At 36.4% G+C, this 20,000-nt stretch overlaps 1 protein-coding gene across 1 annotated transcript; it reads right to left on the bottom strand.

Moving 5' to 3' along the window:
* Positions 1–6,969: 6,969 nt before the first annotated feature.
* Positions 6,970–15,580, bottom strand: LOC137659597 (NADH dehydrogenase [ubiquinone] 1 beta subcomplex subunit 10-like). Its single transcript, XM_068394444.1, has 4 exons — positions 15,422–15,580; positions 12,611–12,746; positions 10,232–10,371; positions 6,970–7,325 (listed from the first exon to the last, which is right to left on the bottom strand). Exons 1-4 carry the CDS (start codon positions 15,510–15,512, stop codon positions 7,204–7,206), a joined length of 489 nt encoding a protein of 162 aa, XP_068250545.1. The 5' UTR covers positions 15,513–15,580; the 3' UTR covers positions 6,970–7,203.
* Positions 15,581–20,000: the final 4,420 nt, after the last annotated feature.

Here is a 20,000-nt window from a genome sequence, read left to right as displayed (position 1 = left end):
CTGCCTAATATTACGAAAAGGATAGAATTGTCCAGGGAGATCTGAATGTAAAGGATGGTCAGAGTTATGAAAAATCTTATGCAACATGCATAATGAACTAATTGAACGACGATGCCAAATATTAATATCTAGATCAGGAATAAGAAATTTAATAGACCGTAAGTTTCTGGCCAACAAATTACGATGAAAATCAGCAGCTGAAGACCAGAAAGGAGAACAATACTCAAAACAAGGTAGAATGAAAGAATTAAAACACTTCTTCAGAATAGATTGATCACTGAAAATCTTGTAAGACTTTCTCAATAAGCCAATTTTTTGTGCAATTGAAGAAGACACAGACCTAATGTGTTTCTCAAAAGTAAATTTGTTGTCGAGAATTACACCTAAAATTTTAAAAGGCATACAAATTTAAAGAAACATTATCAATACTAAGATCCGGATGTTGAGGAGCCACCGTCCTTAACCTACTTACAATCATACTTTGAGTTTTGTTAGGATTCACCTTCATACCCCATAATTTGCACCATGCACTAATTTTAGCTAGATCTCTATTAAGGGATTCACCAACCCCAGATCTACAATCTACATTCAGGGGATGGAATTGATGCAAAGACAGTAGTATCATCTGCATATGCAACAAGCTTGTCTTCTAGGCCAAACCACATGTCATGTGAGTAGTATGAAAAGTAATGGGCCAAGAACACTACCCTGTGGAACACCGGATATCACATTCCTATACTCACTATGGTGCCCATCAACAACAACTCTTTGAGATCTATTACTTAAAAAATTAATAGTAATGCTAAGAAACAACCCACCCACTCCCAACTGTTTGAGTTTGAAAACAAGGGCCTCATGATTAACACGGTCAAAGGCAGCACTAAAATCAAGACCAATCATACGAACTTCCTGACCACAACCAAGGGATTTCTGTACAGCATTGGAGATTGTAAAAGGGGCATCACATGCTCCAAGGCCTTTAAAAAACCAAATTGCAAACTAGGGAATAGATGATTACCTTCAACAAACCTATTAAGACGTTTTGCCAGAAGGCATTCAAAAACTTCAGATAACATGGGAGTTATGGAAACTGGGTGGTAATCAGTTGGACTTGAGCTACCACAAACACTTTTACATAGAGGAGTAACATTACCAATTCTCCAACAAGTGCTGAAAGCTCCTCTTCTTGCTAACTTGCGCAAAATAACAGATAACTTTGGAGCTAAGAAATCTGCAATCTTTATAAAAAAACAAAGGAAAAATACCATTTGGGTCTACACCTCCATAAGCATCAAGGTCCATCAACAGAGCTTTAATTTCACGAGATCAAAAAGCTAAACTAGTTAGTTTAGCCTCAGGAAAACCGAAATGAGGAAGTTCAAGTTTTTCATTACGCCGTTTAATGTCAAAAACATCAGCCAAAAGAGTTGCCTTTTCCTTTGGACAGTGAGTGACTGAGCCATCTGGTTTAAGTAAAGGACGAACTGTTGCATCTACACCAAAGAGTGCAGATTTAAGGGTAGACCACCATTTATGTTCCTGAGTTGTACCAGAAAGGGTTTCTCTTATGTTTAAATTGTATCCCTTTTCAGTTGAGGTATAAACTCTGAGCAAAAGCTCTAAGCTGAGTATAGTTATTCCAGGTCAAATCTGATCTGCTACCCTTCCAAAGATGATAGGCCTCCTGATTCTCCAAATAAGCATGTCTACAATCATCATTGAACCACGGTTTGTCCTATCTATTGTTTAAGGATTGTATCTATGAATTTCAACCATAAAAGAAAGCTAAAATAAATAAATGCAGCTATGTACCAAAAAGGACGCTGCAGACCTCCAGATAATGCCTACAGTGCACAGCTTGAGGTACACTAATGGTGTTCAAGTTTGTAAGGATAGGGTTGGTAGCTCATGTCCCTCTTTCCACCCCAGCTGAACCCCATACCCATTCATTGCTGAGTTGACTATGAAATGTTCAGATGAACCTTTGACATACTTTACCTCTAACCATAAAGGTTAACTCTTTAACTTGAAGGATTTGATATTCACTGAATGTCAGTTAACTCATTCAAGAGTTTTGTTCAACATTTTATATTCTTTATCTGATGGAGATCTTAAGAGATTAGTTGTATCATCTGTAATCACTGGTTATTTAATGTTCAATTATCAGTTTATTGGACAATCGTAAAAAAAAGTTCTTTCTTTCTCTCCATATTTTTATTTTAGATTTTTGCATTACCCTGTTACACATAAAATTTTACATTGACATCAAATATCCTAGTTACTGCAATGGGTTTCAATAAAATGTTTTTATAATTTATAGCAGCACAAAATTAAAAAGGGATATTTTCAATATTGAGAGGTACTTCGTTATCTTGTATTCACATACAATATTCTCATATTGTTTGTTAATATTTATCAACAAATGGAAATTGAATACAGTAGCAGTATGTATTGTATTGGTAAGGAGTGGTAAAAAGTATTCTTAAGTTTATTCTTCAAATTAATCATCTTTGATATTCATTATACTACTAGAGTGAATTTACAAATTTGGGCTATATAGCCCAGCTTTGAGGACTGTGAGGCTATTCAGTCTCAAATTGCAACTGGGGGAATACCCTGCTGTTATACTAAGATGTAAAAGTTAGAAGTAAAGTAGACAGATAATTAGCAAGAGCAGCTAAGGGCTGCTTTTAAATAACTCGTTGTTCCGATTTTGTCTATAAAATTCACCAACTAGTGTACACTTGTTCTTATATTTTCTCTTTTTAAACACTCAAGTAATGCATTGACAGTACTGGCCCCTTATGAGGCCATATAAGTTTAGTTAATTGTTTGCCTCCACTAATATTGCACATTTCATAAAAGTCTATGGCAGTAGACCTGAAATATTAGCTAGCATTAAAAGAAGACGGCAGTTAACTGGCTGCAGAGTCCATATTTTCTTGAAGCCATAGTAATTCAGCTAATAAAACCATTTTTCATAATCTGAGCATGGTATACTGTAATAGCTTTTGAATTAGATTTAATTTATGAATTTTAGTCAGAAGATGAGGCTATTCAGCCCACATGTGCAATAGTGGGAGGTGGATGTCCCCTCAGTTGCAATATGAAGGAAAAGTTAAGAGGCTAGAAAACAAAGTGGAAGAAAGGAAGCAGGAATAGAAGTATAGCAGACGGTTAAAAAGTGAGCATCACTAGGCACCATAAAGGAAACTGCTAAGATAATCAGAAATGCGAATACTGTAACATTTGAAGAACATGGTACCACTTGAGTTATACTTGTGTCGTATATGCTCTGGATTGAGAAGTGCATTTGAAAAATTGCGATTTATAAGAAATGACTCCTACCAGTCTTGTAAGAAATCCCTTTCTCCACAGTCACAGCCTCTGACCCACTATACGGAAACTGATAGATACATGTCATAATTTAGAAACTGTCAAAGCAAACGAGACTGACAATAACAACGATACATCCCATAGGTTTGAGTCATTAGAGTATTACAGTGGCTTCATAAATTTTACCGTGGAACTAGGAAAACTCTCAGAACAGGGGTGCACAGTCTCATACTTGTACAGTACAATACTAGTAGTTGGACAGCAATATGTAAAAAAGGAAGCATTCATGGATCTAAAATAAATGGTAGAAAAGCCAAAAATTATATATAGTATGTAATTTGGATTTTCCCAAACTATTGTACTGTATACCTAAATCATTTAATTGGAGTCCTGTATGGTTTTATAATAAGGTGTCCGTAGTTACTGGGTGGGGGCAGGGCGTTCTTAGGCCACAACAAAGAGTAGCCACTTTGACGTTTACCTAGGGCTTGCGGTGTGGTTAAACCAGAAGAGATATTTAAAGGACTCGGATTAGTATGGTTAGGATACTCATCCTTAGAAGAGAGTAAGCCCTATAACAATATTGGTCGATTTAAAATCCTGAAATGTCAATACCCTCAGACCTGATAAAGGTGCAGGACTGTAGACTCCTACCACCTCCAACCACTTGAAAAGAGATTCTCACAGGTTAGGCTAGGTTTCTGTCCTTGGACAGACGATGTGAAAAGTAACCTCTATTGGAATGATATATAATCACGATGAATTATTAATTAAGGGTAACGTGTCCTACATTCTATCCATCCTCCCCCTCAAACAAGGATGAGGGAGATATTTCTACATCTTACTCACTTAGAACAGGTGCTCAGTATGGAAGCTTATCTGCATCAATATTTGATCCAGCAAATAACAGGAGACAATTGTATTCATTTTATCCAGCTTTTAAACAGCCCATAGCTCTTTTCTTTGAGTTTAATCGGATCACGTCCGCATGCTTCTTCTTACTTAGGCCTTGACAAAGCCCAGGACATAGTACAGCAAATGACTACGCAAACCTTGATGCATCTGGAAGGCTGGTCATGAAAGTAGCTTTAATAGCAGTGGACTCAGGAGTTTGGATATCAAGACCTCCAGCATAAGTCTCCATGAGGGTCCCAAAGTAAATTTTCTCCGGCTTTGCAAAATGTTTCTGGTCTTACTAAATGGTGAATGTGAGCGTAGCTTCCTAGGAGGCTGTGGTGAGGGCAAGCTGATGAAGAAGGGTATGTATGAACAGTTGAGACTCAAGGGCATGAGTTTATGAGAGCAAGGTTTAACATGCGAGGACTCTCACCTGAATGAGCACGTACAGCATAGCCATTAACCAGTCTCAGGAGGACTGGTTGACTACTCGTAGAACTAGGAGACAAGAATTTCTTGCTCGCTATTCGTTGGGCGTATCTGAAGAGATGTCTATCCATACGCTTCCAGGAAGTCTGATGATACAACAGAGTGGGAAGCATCCCTTATCATGATCAAGGAATAAGTGTTCAGTCTCAAAGAGGACCAAGTACTAAAAAGAACTACCTATCGAAACAACTCTACTTTCTCAGTACGTATCGACTTTCTAAGTATGTACTTTTACTTTGAGTGTTGTGTTAGGTAAGTATTGTTCTTCTTGGTAGATCCCTTTTTTGAGTGATATGTCACCCTCGCATGAGCATGAAGATTACAATTTCTGACAACTCCGACTGATTGTTCCTACATCAATAACCAGATGCATGTGTCATAGGTACACGTGGATTCCATGAGTGCCTGGAATCACGGTTCCCAAAAAGTACAAATTTGCAACCTGCTTGGACTGTAGCAGCATGTGTATTCCAGGTGTGTGGTTCAGGTCTGACAATTGTGAAGAGAGCAAGTGAACTTGTGTATGCTCAAATCCCAGGTGTGGGTTGACATCAAAGTGAGCATGTGCGAACAGGTGAGTAGACATGTTCATAGAAGTGAATCCTCAAAGAATCCGCGCAAGCAAGAAAATGACAAAGTCTGATGACTGTGCGCTAACAGTAGTGCAAGCAAGTGAATGATAAACATCTTAAGAAATTTAAGTCCAGATGAAGGTATTGAGTGAACATGTGATGTCTCTCATAGATTTGGAAGATTTTTTCCATCAACAACCGGAAGTGCGTGGAGTCAAAATGTGTGTAGATTCCAGTGCTCCGTTTTCCTTGCTGGAATAGAGACTGCATTCGGGACAAAGTAAGCAGAGTAGTACATACCGATATTTCTTCCCAAGGGACAAGACTCGGCATGTATATTCTTCTAAAAAAGAGAGAGAGATAGTAGGAGTAAAACAATATCATACCGATCAATCAGTCTCCTATACTTCTCAGGGAAGAAGACGGTAGAGGAGAAAGGAAAACTTGAAGTTCACCTTCCACAGGTCATTTCAGCAGTGCTACTTCTCCCAGGATGGTTAGACACTGACGAGAAGAAGGGCACTGCGCTTCCTCTTCACTCTGCATCTGTAAAAACTTCTTCCTTTGACACAGAAGGAATATAAATTTTTCCATTAAAGTTGACATCGTCACCATAGCATGGGAAGAGACTGCAAACAATAAAGCTGTCCACCTGGAAGGAAGTGGATTAACAGTAGATTGCATTGACAGCTGCAAAGCCTAGGTCTTCTATAAAAACCCTCACATACGATGATCTTGCCAAAACCATTATCTAAAAGAAAAGCAAAGCAGCCAGATAAAGACACCAGGAGTACATCTGAACTCTCCAGCAGCTGAAAAAGCGACTACTAAGTGTGCTGGCCAGGGAGCAGTTTCAACCAAGCTGAAAACATACTCCTGTTAAAGGACAAGGGTTTGTATTCGCGAAGAAATAAATAAGCGCAGCTAGGCATGCAAAGTATGCTGCAAAGACCCTTAAGTAATGCCTATAATGCACCATAGGCCCAGCATCTTCAATAGATGAGAAAAAAATAGTGATCCTTACCTATAGCACATGATCAGGTGAAAATACTATTGTATTTTTCTTTGAAGGAAGAAATTATTCAGTGCTCTGAGTTAAACATCTAGAATCTATCTTTACAAATTACAGAAGGAATCCAATAACAATTTCATTCATTACTACAAATCTGTAGTCATACAAACTTAGTACAGGTAGTCATCAACTTACAACTGCTCGCATTTATGATCACTTCTTTCACTGTGATGATGTCGCAAGTCTATCGGTATGCTATTTTCCATCACACCTTAAAAAATTAATTATACTGTACTGTGTTGACATTCTTGCAATAAAAAATGTTTCATGTCTAGTTCCAAGTTTTTAATCTTTATGAAAAATATAGTCTTAGTTAATTCCTCTCGATTTTGTTTTAGCAAAGAAAGTTGTTTAAAGGTAAAGAACATATAGAAGTATTCGATCTTCTTTCAATAATATTTCTTTCCATTTCCTTTTACAATACAATATCTTTAAGAACCAATAGCAAAAAGTACAGTAAAGTTAGTTCATTATGAAAAACTATTTAAACATAGCTACAGTACAGTATTCATAAAAGAGGAATATGACTAACTTTCTCAGGTTATCAACATGAATTGATAACCTGGAAACAATGACAGGGATTACAATTAAAAACATCATAAATATAAATACTGATTTTATTTACATCTCATTACAATCCTGGTTCCATACTATGAACAAATTATGGGGAATCAAAAATGTCTCACCAAGTGATTGGCATTATGGCAGTTACCTATTGGATGAATATCTTCTTGCCAAAAGATTAAATTAAAAACAACATAATTGGCTTTTCTTTCTACAACAAAAAGTACACTTATGAGCCAGCTAGTGTAACATCAACAAGGAAATAGAAAAATCTTAGTCTATATTATTTCCTTTCATGCCAGTGCCGACAGGTCCATGTCGTCGTTCCCAGATCAGCCGGTGTTTTTGTTTCATGTAAGCATCCTTCACGTTGCCATAGGCACCCAAATCACCATCTGCACAAGAAATACACGTCTAAGATCCCTTGTCCAACACAAAAAATAGTATAAACAAAAAATTTAATTCCAGCCAAATTTTTCTTCAAATGCACATAATTCTATCTTTTTTATTATGTAATGCTTAAAACAGTCGGAGATGGTGGAGAAGGATTGGACTGGATTGGTGATAGGAAATTAACAGACCTAGAATACACTGCTGATGCTGTCATTTATAGCAGAACACTACAGGATTTGCTAAGTTTGCTTTCCAGAATGCATGAAATATCACATGAGGTTGGGCTCAAGAGAAATAGAAGAAAGACAAAGATGATGAGAACAGAGTATGCAATGGAAGATGAAATATCATTGGAAGGAGAAAGGATTAATGAGGCAGAATCATTTAAATATTTAGGAACTATGATCTCCAATACAGGGTGTCTTTAGAATTAGAGTTTAGAGAAAGATTGAAAAAGCAAATTACATATAAAACTTATGACTATACATCAGTTTATTGAGATCAGTGTTACTATATGGACATGAGTCATGGTATGAAAATGAAACAATCTCCAATAGATTTAGTAGATTTGCGAACAAAGCCCTCAGAAGGATATTGAGAGTTAAATGGCAGGACAGAATTAGAAATGAAACTATAGGAGAGATTACTCGAGTGCCCTATGTGGATGAAATCATGATGAGAGGTAGACAGAGATGGTTTGGGCATGCTCTTCACACTCCCCACGAGAGATTAGTTCACCAAAAGTTCAGCTGGGCTCCACAAGGTACTGTACTAGATGAGTTGGAAGATCCAGGCCTACATGGCTGAGGACTATGAAGTGTGAAGTAGATGATAAATGGAAAAGTATTGAAATAAAAGATCAAGATAGTGACGACGGGCTAAATCTAACAGAAGCGCTTTGCGTAAATAGGCATTAGAGGAGATGATGATGATGATATGTTTATTATTATTCCACCTTTTATAGGGGACTAAATATTTTTAATAATAGCTTTCAGTCAATTAACATAAGCAGTTGCATTCAGTTTTGAATGAAATCAGGCGATAGGTACATACCACTACACGAATCCTAAGGGGTTAGTCAAAAAAGGCCTGTCCCAAGGACGGAACGTCAGCGGGGCAGCTTGGGAGCAGGTTCAAGGTTAATGATAGTGTCGAGAGAAGGCTTATTTCCAGTTCAAGGATTAAGCATGAAAGCTAAGCACACTATGGATGTTCCTTGCAAACCCAACAAAGCACCGAGGTGTAACATTACGTCGTCCCCAGGAGCATTAACAGAGGATGACTCCTCTCAAGGGAGGAGCTCTTCGGTTCCACTATGGAAAATAAGTGACTCCCAGCCTCGAAATTTGTCCAATTATCAAATTGGCACCTCTCTTCCTTAGAGACCGATGGAGGATGGAATAGGCCTCCCCGACTTCTTCGGCCTTAAGGATGAGCCCAAGGGGGTAGAGCCTCGCTTTTACTACTTCCTCGCCTCCCGTCATACATCTAGTACCGGGAGGGTGACCACCCCCTACACTCCTTACAGGGGAATTACAAGTAGCAAACATGGCCCACACATAAAGGCACAAAAAAATGAAGATCCACTTACCTGCTCGTATTTCCCCGACACTCTGGACAAGTCAGAAAGTCTGCCTTCAACAAAGACATGCATCCTCGAGAGAGAGAGAGAGAGAGGGAGGAGAGGGAGAGAGAGAGAGAGGAGAGAGAGAGGAGAGAGAGAGAGAGAGAATGAATCAGCCAAGTTAAAGCAGATGCTGATAGCACATCAGCATTACTTGGCAGCAAGAATCCAAGTGTCTGATTAGTAAACCAGCAGAAAGGATAGGGCTAACTACGGGCTTGGCTACTCCTGACATTCGTTAGATTTTATCTGCGGAGTTCCAAATGAGCTTGAATCATATTAATAGATGAAGGTTTGTATTTGCATAGGAACAAAATTAAAGAAAAGAAAGTTTTCAGTACTATTCAGGAACATAAACAGTGGTCCTACCCTTGAAATTGAATCCTCTGGTGGACTTACTAGTCTTCCTTGATTAAAATAGATGGTCATGTCACAAAAATTTTCAAAGAAAAAACAAACTTTTCAGCTCATGTATTTGACAGTAAGCATAGCAAAAGAGAAACTAAATATGCCTCATTCCTGTTTTCCCTAAATCTAAAATAAATAGTTTAAACCGTTCACTACGTATGCCTCATCCCTGTTTTCCTAAAGCTATAATAAATAGTTTAACCGTTCGTTCCCACATAATTAGGACTCTTTTTACTATTTTTAATGTCTAAAATATCTGCCTGTAAAATATAAGGATTCATTTGTGGATAAAAATCGTCTGGTCCCTAGTTTGCAGTTTGATATTTGGAAAGGCACTGGTGTTAGAAAATGCTCCTCTTACAATTCTCAATATCACACAGAAATCCCAAGATTGTGGTTATCAAGTCTACGCTCTAACAAAACTAAGTATTCCTGTTCATAGATTTAGGTCATTAAATTGCCCCCTTGCAAATCTTTTTAAGGCCAACAAGTCTTTAACAAATTGCAGCTAATTTAGATTTTAGGTATCATTCCTGACAACAAACTCATCAAGTTTGCCACTCTGATTGCACGAAAAAATTTATATAAGTATCGTATGTGAAAGTGTTTTTGACCTGTCCATTCTAAGCAGTAAGGACCTTTTAAATTTAAACACTTGAATATTTTCAAGAAATCCCATTGCTAATTATGTACACTTTCTAGAATAATCTAAACTAATTTACTTATAGTATTCAATTCAAGAGACTTATGCAAAAAGGCTTCACATTAAAAAAAATTAAAATAAGCATAGAAAAAAATACCCAACATCAAGCAGCTATGGATAGAAGTGTTAATGAAGGTGCTACTATTAACAAGTAAAAAAATAAAAAGCCTTACATTTAATGAACCAGTTCTCTGCAGCTTTTTCGTAGGCTTCTCGCAGTGGAGCACACTTTTCCTTGTGATTTGGGGCTTCATAGAAAGCGCAGTCCTCTTGGCGTTTACGCAAAATGGACAAAACTTCGTTGTCAACCTGCCTGTAGTAATTGAATGAATAAAAATAAATTAGAAGTAATTTGTATTTATACTATAGGGTAGTTATACAAACTGGATTCCTTTAAAATAGGGACATGTCTTCAGTTTCAGTGAGGACATATCCCCATTTTAAAGGACAAAGTTTGTAATGAATATGCACAAGAACTAAGAGTATCTTTACAACAATAATGTACTGTGTAACATACTATGCAATATGAAGTGGAACCCTATACCAATAAAGGACACAAAATTGTTAAAACATTAAAAGATAAGATCTGAATTTCCCTCTATATAAGCTACAATACATTAGATAATTTCATGACAGGAATAATGAATTCATGAAGAAATGCTGACCATGATGAATAAACCTATCATTAAGACAATATTGTCAACAAATAGCCTATATGTGCGGCCTTACTGACTGTCTACAATACTATGACAATTCTCAAATACGTATATTTTTCTAAGAAATATGAGGCAAGGATAATGGGAAACTATATACAATGCAAAACCTTAAAATATAACAAAATAAGCACATTTCATTAGTGGTTGGTTATATCCTAGGCTGCAAACTATCTTATAAAGGCCTCGATGAAAAATTTCCGTTGCAAACCTATAACAAAAGCTTTCTTGGAGCCAAAAGTTGTTTTATTACTTATCAAGCAATTTACTTTTAATCTCAAAACCAAAACATCATGAATGTTATAAGCTTGCTGAGTTATATTTAAATAATTGTGGCTCAATAATCTCTAATTTAACAAATTACTGAGTATGCTTCTTCACCTGAAGGACCACCAATACTACTCTGTGATTACCACTGCTTTGGAAAGTCATGAGACTTGGGAGTCTATACTCAAACACATGCAGAATAAAAGGGTTATTACATTTAGTCAATACGCCTCCCCAACAATTTCTAAAAATTACTGCTGTAAAAGTCCAACTTTCATTTAATGTTCTGCTATCATATTCATCGGTGAATGATTTGAAAAGATTAATGGAGATAAATGTATGATGTATCAAAATCAAGGATATTGCCAATGAAAAATAAAATACCAATGGTTTTTAATCCATGGAGAAAAATTAAGACTGCTACCAACATGAGAAAGAAATATTTTGTACAGTACATCAATTGTTTTCAGTTCTTATGATACTGGTGTTTAGGTAAACACCATTAAAACAATTTCCTTCTTTAATGGGCCCAAGATATCATACATAGTAAGTATTTCATCAACCATACTCATCCATGGTAATCTTTTACTTGGATAACATAAGAGTTGTTTTTCAGATTAACATTTTCACAACACCAATACAACCAATTACCTTTCCAAGGACAATATTCCTTCTTGTTAATAAATGGCATTTTATTGGATTCTGTTTAACCTTTACATAAGGAATCTCTTTAGAAGTAAGGATCACTACCATGTAGCTTTATAGCACGTTTAGCATATGCAATAGGAGAGGTACCACGTGTCAATAGCTTTTTATACTAAACATAGTAACCAGATAAAAAGTCCACTTCAGTACGAGTGAATAAACGTGCATGGACTGCGACTAGGATCATGGAGACCATTCGGAGATGCAATTTTATTACAGTATGTGAAAATGTTATATCTGACCAGTGTCTTAATATTCAACTCCTCTCCTAGGTGCTGATAACAACACTCATATATATCTTACTACAGGCCCAACTTTTTTTAAAAATACGGAATTCACCATAATACAGAACTGTACTGCATACACTGAATAATTTATAATGTTAACCCTTTTACCCCCAAAGGACGTACTGGTACGTTTCACAAAAGCCATCCCTTTACCCCCATGGACGTACCGGTACGTCCTTGCAAAAAAATGCTATAAAATTTTTTTTTTTCATATTTTTGATAATTTTGAGAAAATTCAGGCATTTTCCAAGAGAATGAGACCAACCTGACCTCTCTATGACAAAAATTAAGGCTGTTAGAGCAATTTAAAAATAATATACCGCAAAATGTGCTGGGAAAAAAATAACCCCCTGGGGGTTAAGGGTTGGAAATTTCCAAATAGCCTGGGGGTAAAAGGGTTAATATTCAACTCCTCTCCTAGGTGCTAATAACAACACTGTCATATATATCTTACTACAGGCCCAATTTTTTTTAAAAATACGGAATTCACCATAATACAGAACTGTACTGCATACACTGAATAATTTATAATGTTAATAGCATCATATGTAACAACAAAACTTGAACTAAATAAACTTACTTGTCTCGCTTGAACTGTTCGTTTGCTTCAACGTAGCAGACAATGTCATCAGTATAACACTCGTCTATTGTAGGGACACGCCGATACTGACGGTGATACCAGGGATATACTGGACGATTCCTATCAACAATGTTTTCTGAAAATAGATTTACAATTGAAATTGATAAATCTAAAGTGAATCTATAACATGTTTTCAATCAGAAACTAGCGGAAAAATTAACAATAAAAGATTTCTTGATCAAACAGAGTTTAAATAGGAATATTCATTTCTCTTGTACCAAAAGGATAGTTACTTGTGCTGTATATACTATGATGCATAATCGGATGTTTTCCAATAAACATTTTAACCATTACAAAAATCCACTGAACATGCTACAGGAATACAGCAGTCAAAGTACATGTAAGCTTTGCCTTAGGAAAGTTATGTAGACATGTGGACACCATTCATTTTACATAAACTACAGTCACAACTATAAATGTTCACTTTTGTATTTTGAATTTGGTAAGATTGACCCAGTTTAAAGAGATAAACTAATTAAGTACTTTAGGAGGTTAATTTGCTGTGTGATCTCCAAGGGACTTTCCTGCCAATGGCTATAACAGGGATTCCAATAATCTCCAAGGACTTTCCTGCCAATGGCTATAACAGGGATTCCAATATGACATAAATACCAAAGAAATATTTTCTTCTCAGCTCTAGGGACAGTATATCAACATGCCAAGCACAGACTCCGTGAGTTATAAGAGAGACCTTTGAGTTAAGGCTATATGGCTGATAGTCTGACCAAGATTTTTAAAGACAAACATGTCATTTACAATTGAAGAGAAGATTGAGAATATAGTATTGTACATGAAAGAATATTGAAATTATCATGGCAATCATTGAACCTTCCAGTCAGTGAATTTCAAATCAAGCTTAAAATTAAATGCAAGTTAAGGATATGTAGAAAACTAAGGCAAAATTCATTCCAGTAGTCATGGTATCTATAGTAATTTTGCGGCATTGACTATTGTATACTGTATATTGTATACTCTGCAAATACTGTACATACAGGTCATGTAAGGTGCACTACATATTTTTCTTAGTTTTCCTGTCGAGATATTACTGCTAGTGTTACAGGGTCCTTTGACTGGCCAGACAGTACTACATTGGATCTTTCTCTCTGGTTACAGTTCATTTTCCCTTTGCCTACCAGGTCAAGTAAGGTGAACTATATATTTTTCTTAGTTTTCCTGTCAAGATATTACTGCTAGAGAGTTATAGGGTCCTTTGACTGGCCAGACAGTACTACATTGGATCTTTCTCTCTGGTTACGGTTCATTTTCCCTTTGCCTACACATAAACCGAATAGTCTGCCCTATTCTTTACATATTCTCCTTTGCCCTTCTTCTAAAACCGTATGTTTCATGAAATACCTACGTCGACATATTTTCTACACTAGTTATTCAAGTATACTATGAGTCTTGACCCGTCTAATAACGATGTTATTTATTCGTTTATGCAATACCCCCTTGTATATTTCTCTTCGTTTCCATACCCCTTTCAACTGTTTTCTACCTTATTACAGCATTTCAATTTAGTACCATTAAATATTTATTATTCTCTTCATTTCAACTTAATATTTTTCCTTCAAACCTGTTGATATTACCTTTTCATACACATCATTTTTCACATAAATACTTGCTCTGAATAAGTTTCCTATGAAAGTTCAATCATGTTTACTTTGTAGACTCCGTTCGGTTTCCGTTGACCAATCACGTGCCCATACGTATGGAAAGTTTCCACATGGTGGTTAATATTTCCCAGCCTCCTTTCCTTATCTCTGCAAATGCTTGCATCAGTCTCCTCCCAAGCCTTTACCTCTGTAAAGCCTTTGTTCGTATTCTACTCCTTTCGTGTGCTATTATTGAACTTCCTATACAAACGTGTAATGGTTGTAGCTATCCGTACTTAGAAGCCACAAGGAAGTTTCATGGGAATTACCATGGTATACCAGATGTAATTCGCCACCTCCGATACAACAACAATTGCCAGAAAACCCAGCCTTTGTAGGGTGACGGCCAGATCCCGTAGAAAACGGGAATATTCTGAACTGGCCGTCGTTCTAAAAACGATTTTGACGGGAGAAGCTAACTTAAAAAACCCACCTAACCTATGCTAAAAGCTGTATCCTTACCCAGGGGGCTTTTAAGATCCATAGACCATTTCCAAACGTTTTTATTCTATACAAGATAACAGTCGGAGCGATAATCAGCAAATTAGGATGCTTGGCTGCAGCGCTACAAACTACCCGAAAACCCCGATGATCCCCAACCTTTGACGTTCCGATCATATATCATTTCCCCACCCAAAACCCTGGGTTCCCACTGGGGGTCCCCCCTTATTGGCAGATATAGATATAATTACAGTATATATATTACATTATGTATCCATTTCCGACAAAAATAAGTGACATTTTTGCAATAAAAGGGAGTTTTCTAATAGGGATAAATTGGTTTATACTAGAAAAGTTTTCCCTGTCCATAACTATAATACAACCACATAGCCTAGGTTTGAAATTACGGGTTAGGGGAAGGCCGTCACCATACATACACACAGAGTTATTTATGGCTACTACATTACCCTATTCTAGTTCATTCAAACAACGCAAGTTCTACATAGAATTCTGCGCACAATATAAATTTTATAATAGTAAACATTAAGCTACAGAATAGTAATCGGTGCTTTTGGCTAGCGAGACTGCCGGCAACTTCTATCTCAATACAACTAAGTCTTCTGTTCATTAAAATAAAATTAAAAACCCTTTTTACCTCTGATCCATTTTGCGGGGCCCCCTAATGTGCCCAAGACAGCATCCGTAGCCTTCGTAAAGGTATTTTGAGGACGGCCTTCTTCAACCATTTCGTCACATAAACACTACGTCGAGGGCAATGGCGACGGCGAACAGCTGTTTTTACTGTGTACGACAGACATTAGGGATGGTAAATTCTTGTTTCTTTTCTCAATAGTTTTGTTTTGAATAAAGACAATCTCTAATTTAATCATTGTAAATATTATATAGTAATTTATTAATAATAATCAATAAAAATCTTATCAGCTATGGTATTTAATATTCGTTTTGGAGCCCCTCGGTTATTTAACCCTTATATCTAACATATTGGATGATTCGGGCATTATTATTATTATTATTATCATTATTATTATTATTATTATTATTATTATTATTATTATTATTATTATTAATATTATTATTATTATTATTATTATTATTATTATTATTATTATTATCATTTGCTAAGCTGCAACCCTAGTTGGAAAACAAAGCGCTATAAGTTGGGGGAAAAGGATCCTGAAAAAAGAAATCAAGAAAAGAATTATGGAAAAAATAGAAGAAACTATTGAAAAGAAAAAAAAAAGTAATGAAAAAAAAATGAAGATTTATAGAAGGAAATGGCCCACAGCCTTATATCAGAAAAATACATCTGGACAAGGCAACCCTTGTAATGAAGACAAGATTAAATATGCTCAATTTAAAAGCAAATTTCGGGGGAAAATATGCAAATAATTTGTATGACCTGTGCAAAAGATAAAGAAGATACCACTGAAAATTTATTTGCATACCCAAAATTAGGACAGTTAATGAAAATAGACATAAGTATAGGTACGTTGCAAAATCCTAGCAGGGATCTGGTTGCATTTATAAGCAGGGCAATGCACATGAAAGAAGAATTTAAGAAGTCCAAACTGACCACAATAGGTTGCCAAAACTGATGATAGCAAGGTGTTATCATATCCAATTTCAAGGTAGAATGGGGTAAAAGTAAATAATTAGAATTTCACCATTGATTTGTGTATGGTACAGGTAAAATGAGCTTAATTACACCAATAAGAATAAGCTTAGAAGTTTTGCACCCATCTATAAGGCAATAGAGTGCCCGCAAACTTATTTTGCGGAGTGAGTAATTAGGAACCAGGAACAATGTTACTGCATTTAAACAAGAGTGAAATATACACATATCTATATGTTGTGCCATGTGTATAGTATGCATAAGATAACCTTCACGTCTGACTTCGTATTTTTGTCAAACCCTAGTTTACCTCTTCTGTCGACAGAATTATGCTAAACTATCTTTATTCGAGGCTCTGAATTGGATTTGTGTAACCCGGGAGAATTGGAGATGTTAATTCCCCAAGTTCCCTTAATAGATAAAAGGGGAAATAAGATGGAAGTATAAAGGAGACGAGGAATATTCACGACAAGAATAATTATCAGGGTATTTACGAAAATTATAATGGAAAAAAAATCATCAGGATAAATACTCACCAGAACGTCAGCCGGACAAGCCCTAGCCCCAAACGTGGTGCCCAAACACATCAGTGGCCTCCCCAGTAAACAGCTTAAACTCACAGTGATGGATGTAAATGTTTCGAGAAACTATATATGAAAGACTGTATTAAAGAGTTTTGAGGGAAAATTATATGGTGGACAGAGGCCCTGACAGTGAAGAAAATCAATGAAAAAATGTATAGCTAATCCGCAGGATCAGCATGTAGCATTAAGATTGAAGGGAAACTAAGGCAAGAAACTATATTTGGATTCAAGCAATGCCGTATAGTGAGAGACAAAGGTAATAGAATCAGTAAAATAATATAACATTAGTAAAGAATACCAAAATTGAATCCCTAATATTTGCAGACGATATTATGTTCTTCACAGGAAAGAAAGGAGTAGAACTATCATACTTTGGAGATCTTGAAGAAGTTCGCCATTAGTACCAACCACCCTTTCACCCCAAGATAAAAGGTGTGCTAATAATTACCAAAGGAAAACAAAAGAAAGAAGAGGAGATCAGGGTTGTGGTGGCCGATTTGGTAACGTTCCTGACTGGTGAACGCCAGACTGGGCTTCGAGTCCCGCTCAAACGCGTTGGTTTCTCTGGTCGCTGCTTCCTCACCATCCTTGTTAGCTAAGGATGGGGTGTTTGGGGGAGCCTATATGTCTATCTGCTGAGTCCTCAGCAGCCATTGTCTGACCCTCCTTGGTTGTAGCTTGGATGGAGAGGGGTCTTAGGCACTGATCATATGCATATATGGTCAGTCTCTAGGGCATTGTCCTGGTCGATAGGGCAATATCATTGTCCCTTGCCTTTGCCATTCATGAGCGGTCTTTAAACCTTCAAAAGTGAAGAACAGGCCAGCAAGTATAATTAAGTATTATGATTATCTGGGAGAGTGGCACACAGAGAAAGGAAACCTGGAAGTAAGTATAAATAAGAATAGCAAACGTTTCTCTACAAGGTTCGAGAAATACATGAATATGGAGACACGAGAAGTGTAGGAAAAAAGGCATTGGAAGTCAGAAAGAAAATATATAAAGCAGTGGTTGTTCCAATTTGCTAATGTAGAGACATAGGATAATAATAGATTAAGAATTAAACAAGTGGAAAGCCTTTAATACAAAATGATAAGAAAATGTATGGACAACCAACAAGTGCTTATACTAGGGCATACTAGCAGAAACAGGAATACAGTCAGTGGGTTGTAGAATAGATTATAAGAAGATGATTCTGTTCTATATTATCATAAATTCTGTGGAAAAAAAAAAGATTAATCAGGGAGATGACTAACGATCAATTGCAAAATTTCTATGGATCAGCAGAAGTGAAGAAATTTGTAATGAATATAGAACAAAATAGAAAAAAATATAGATTTTGGGATAGGACACAGAAAAAAAGAAACTAAGAAAAGAATTATGGGAAAGATAGAGAAAACAATTGAAGAAAAGAAGGAAGGGAAGAAAAATAGATTTATAGAAAGAGATGGTCCACATCCATATATTAGAGAAATGGATATGCATAAGGCAATCCAAATAATGAAACCAAGGATAAACATGCTCAAAATAAAAGCAAATTTAAATGGAAAATACAAAGGGGATGTTTATGACATATATATGCAAAGAAAAAGAGGATAATACAGGACATTCGTTCTCAAGCCCAAAATTAGGAAGATTAAGCGAACAGACTACAAGAGCGGATATGTTGCACAATCCTAGTAGAAAGATGGTGGTATTTTGATGGAATATTTTCTTTTTTAATTTTTTGATGTCGGGTACCCCAAAATTGGGGGAAGTGCTTTGGTATATAGATAGATAGATAAATTTAGGATAGACCATAAACCTAAAAAAGAAATTAAAAATACCATGATAGGCTTCCAGCATGAACAAAAGGTTTAAAGGTTTAAAGGCCGCTCACGAATGGCAAAGGCAAGGGACTGACATTACCCTACCAAGCAGGACAATGCCCTAAAGAATGACCATATATACATATGATCAGCGCCCAAGCACCTTCTCCACCCAAGCTAGGACTAAGGAGGGCCAGGCAATGGCTTCTGATGATTCAGATGATAGATCTATAGGCTCCCCCCAACGCCCCCCCCCCCTCCTTAGGTCACAAGAATAGTGAGATTGCAGCGACTAAAGGAACTAACGAGTTTATGCGGGACTCGAGTCCTAGCCTGGCGTTCATCAGTCAGGGACGTTACCACATCGGCCACCACAACCCACCAAAAAATGTATTGCCTCAACTTATTCTAAGATCGAAAGTGATAAGATTAAAACTTTAGATTTTTTCAAGACTGTCGTTTCTGGTTACAGGAAAAAGTTCAGTTAGAGTACTCAGTTTAATCTAAGAAGATTTGAACTTATCTATCAGTTGATAGAGTGCCCGCAAACACATTTGGTGGAGTTTGCAGTTGGAAACCAGGAGCCTGGGCTATATAGCCTGGTACCGGGTCCTGAAAGTTCCCTACGGACCGACCAAGGGAAAGGCCCGTGCCAACAAGAAGAGTTGGCTGTAATACACTACGAACGAACGAACGAAAGGCCATTCATTGCCCAAAAGCATAATGAAAGAAAGTTCTGCATTTGAACTATGAAGTAATGATTTAAGGAGGTTGGGCAGCAAGACGGAATACATTCTTTTTCTTAATTAAAGTTCGGTATTTCAATGAATATGAAGAATTGTTTATTCGCATAGTAAAATATCAACAATTCGTCAATTTAAAATTTTGATTTTTTATTAATGTCATTTTAATGGAGGTACAATAAACTGTTAAAAATTTCCATTAAAAAACGGTAAATGACTGGCAACATTTATTCCAGGATTTTCACCGTTTTAAAAACGGATATATTGACGTGAAATAGTGATATTACGGTCACAAACCCGTAAAAAATAATAACAAAGTAAAACAAAATTACGGTCGCCTGTATTTTACTGAAATACGGTTGAGAACAGTATATTTTTACGGAGAATTTCCGATTAGAATTACGATTTTTTTCTAACAATGTACATAGACGAAAAAATAACTGTGTTTATTGATTTGTCGTTTTTT

This window comes from Palaemon carinicauda, chromosome 20 (assembly GCF_036898095.1).
Source record: "Palaemon carinicauda isolate YSFRI2023 chromosome 20, ASM3689809v2, whole genome shotgun sequence".
NCBI classification, from domain to species: domain Eukaryota; kingdom Metazoa; phylum Arthropoda; class Malacostraca; order Decapoda; family Palaemonidae; genus Palaemon; species Palaemon carinicauda.
The sequence above is the reverse complement of the archived record's forward strand: the minus strand, read 5'-3'. Positions and strand labels throughout refer to the sequence as shown.